At 30.9% G+C, this 3,186-nt stretch overlaps 1 protein-coding gene across 2 annotated transcripts in view; it reads right to left on the bottom strand.

The window, feature by feature from the left end:
• The window catches only part of LOC106678527 (protein takeout), a 13,159-nt gene that overhangs the window by 4,239 nt on the left and 5,734 nt on the right, over nucleotides 1-3,186 (bottom strand). For both annotated transcript variants that reach the window (XM_014417080.3, XM_014417081.3), the window contains exon 4: nucleotides 1,356-1,495. In XM_014417080.3, coding sequence (XP_014272566.1) covers nucleotides 1,356-1,495 — 140 coding nt within the window. The remainder of the gene's footprint in view (nucleotides 1-1,355; nucleotides 1,496-3,186) is intronic.

Below are 3,186 nucleotides of genomic sequence, written 5' to 3' on the forward strand. Positions count from 1 at the left end.
GAAATAAAAACACTGGCGATATCTGCGTAGACAAGGGGTGTTACGGTTGCCATGGTGAAATAAAAACACTGGCGATATCTGCGTAGACAAGGGGTCTTACGGTTGCCATGATGAAATAAAAACACCGGCGATATCTGCGTAGACAAGGGGTGTTACGGTTGTCATGGTGAAAACAAAACACGAGGGATATGTTTTTAGTGAGTGGGTTTGGTTTTTGGTGAAGGCGACAGTTTTGATTTTGGAACACGTATGTTCAGACGAGTGGGTTTTGGCTTAGTGAAGGTAACAGTTTGATTTCGGAACACGTTACGATTGCTAAATGTGAAGTGGTAATAGTTTAAAGGCCCTCTGTGTTTAGTTTTTGAACTGGAATATCACCTTATGAGAAATGTTGTCATATATGTTTTGTTTTTTCAAAATTATGGTGTTTTACTTCAATGGACGGTCATTAACACTAGAAGTGGGGATATAGTGCAGTGACGTTTCTTCAGCATGTCCTGGATAAGAGAATAATAATGTAAATATAGTTATTAAGGTTAAGCATTAAATTAAGGTCAAGTCAACCTATAAGTTTTAATTGTTTTATTAATTAATAAGAATTATTTTTCTTCCTTTTTCATTCTCTGTATATAGATTTCTTATTATTATTAAACTTTTGTACATTGTTAATTTACTTTTTTTGTTTTTGTTTTTTTTTGTTCACGGAATACTACGATAATTCAACAGGTGGGTAGATGACACCCGTAGGTTTTCTGTTCTACATGTAAAGGTATTCGCCAGTGGTCATAATTCAACAATTGTTTATATAGTGGTATATTTTAGTTATATTGTGGGCATAATGCTTTGGAGTTTTCGTTATTTCCAAGAAAAAAAAAGTAACCTGGCGCCTAAGGAGTAATTCTTTATTGTTTTATATTTTTTTCCTTTTGCGATTATGTTTATTTTATTTTTTTTCCCTTTAACTCACCCCCTTCTCCGCTGAGCTTGAGCAACTATAAACGATAAACATATAACTAAGGATAAACCAAAATTTGGTGGTTATAGTTCCAGGAATAAAAATTACGGATTTGGAATTCATTAATGTTTGGAACATGGACATCCTTATTATACTCACTAGTTCCTTAATGTAAGAAAAACTATAATTAGTTGTCTTAAAAATAACTATGAAATGTAAAAAAAAAATTACACACTCAAATAAATAATGTGTCCATTGAAAGATCATATGCTAAATCAGTTATTATCAGAATTATTAAAATATCGTTGTAAGTTTAACCAAAAGCTCGTTGGTACGGTTGGTAAGTACTTGATTCAACAATACAAGTCTTATAGTAGAAATTATTGCTCGGAAGACTCACCAAACGTCATGTTGCTTTTGCCTTCTCCTCTGATAGGTATTACGAGTACCTTACCATTCGAGACATAATCCCCTGAGATACGAAGTTTCCCTGTTACATGGAAGTCGATATCGTATCTATACCCAGTTGAGTAGTCCGTCCTAGAGGGGACAAAAAACAATGAAGGAGTTAAATGGTGATCTGAAAGAATAGAATATGAAAGAAATAATGAGAATACAAAAATAAAATTTAATTTTTATACAGTAAAAGGGGTGTATTAAAAAATATTATAATATACGAATTATTACAATAGTATTAAAAAAATATTAAAGGATCTTGATGTTTTTGTTAAATTATAAATAGCAGCAAAATAATAATAAAGTATTGGATAACTTGCGAAATCAAGCACCAACAGAATAAATAAACATAAAATCTGAAGTAGTATGTGGTGTTAGTGTAGTGTGGCGTAGTGGCGATTATAAGAAACATTTCTATGCAACGCCTCTTTTATGTTCTATCTGTAATTGGTTGGTGTTTAATTTAATAATAATGAAGGCCTAACTAACCCGAAGGTTCGATACCCTTCCCAATCTAATTCTACTAAATCAGTTTTAACGCAATCCTACTAACTACGTTTCGTTCTACCTCTTGGTTCAGTGTTTATTAACATTTTAGGGATCCACTCGTTACTAAGCCCTACAACCTTACACGCCCGCAATGCTATAAATTATATTTACCGGATGTAGTTACCTTAATTCAGTATTGTGTAGCCTTCTAAATTCTCCCGTTAATTCTTCCTTTTTCGATCCGAATATTTTGCATAATACTTTATTTTCGAAAACCTTAAGGCGCTGTTCATCCTTTAGTGTAAGAGAGGTAACCATCCATATAGAACAGTGGGAAGGATAATAGTTTTGTAAATTCTAGTTTTTAAGTTTTTGGATGGAAGGCGCGAGGTAAGCTGTTTCGAACTTGAAAAGTTGTTAGCATATCTTGTATTTTTTAAAAAAGTTTTTCTTTTCTTTAAATTCCGAATTTACAAAATGATTTATACCGAAGTATCATTAATTTTGTTTTTTCGAAATATCTATCTTGCGTTCTTATTAGAAAAGAAAAACGAATAAATATAAGTTATGGAAGGATTTTATTATTGACTTAAGAAGATGAGAGAAAAAATATTTCTTCAGGTTGAAAATACATTTGTGGAAATACGATTACAAGCCATTGGAAAGTCAAATATTTTAGAAAAATAATATTTAACATATAAATTCTTAGAAACGCGAGTCAGTGTTAAAATGGTGGACGCATGCGCAGTGCCTTTCCATTATTCCAGTCTCATTAATGTTTTCAAGTCTCCATTGTTATTAATTATCTATTATTTTTTGTTTTTGAAGTTTTTTTAGAAGTTTTAATATTTCTTCTGAGTTTTAATCAAGGAAAAAAATTATACAAATTTGGCATAGATTCCTACGAAAGAAAATTCCATCCTAAAATCGCATTAGTACAAATTGCTTTATTACATCAAGTTCACTTTTAAGATGTAATTTTCTTAAATTATCAGATGAAATTAAATAAAAAATTCTTAAATAAATATCCATATATTAAAACAGTATAGATCTTATCATTGTTTCTCATATCCACTACGGACAGCACTCCTATCGATCACCTACACAAGTACCCTTTTCTTTAATTAGAATTTATAAAATAAAAATATCCATATATTTAAAAAAAATATTGTATATAAGTATATATAGTTGACCGTAAAAATTGATATATAAAAAGATGGTCAGGGTTGCGGTCAAAAGAGAAACAAAAATAGTTTACAACTATTTATTTTCCGACGTTTCGCCCC

This window comes from Halyomorpha halys, unplaced genomic scaffold (genome assembly GCF_000696795.3).
Source record: "Halyomorpha halys isolate HHAL.00 unplaced genomic scaffold, Hhal_1.1 Scaffold146.1, whole genome shotgun sequence".
Taxonomy (NCBI): Eukaryota; Metazoa; Arthropoda; class Insecta; order Hemiptera; family Pentatomidae; genus Halyomorpha; species Halyomorpha halys.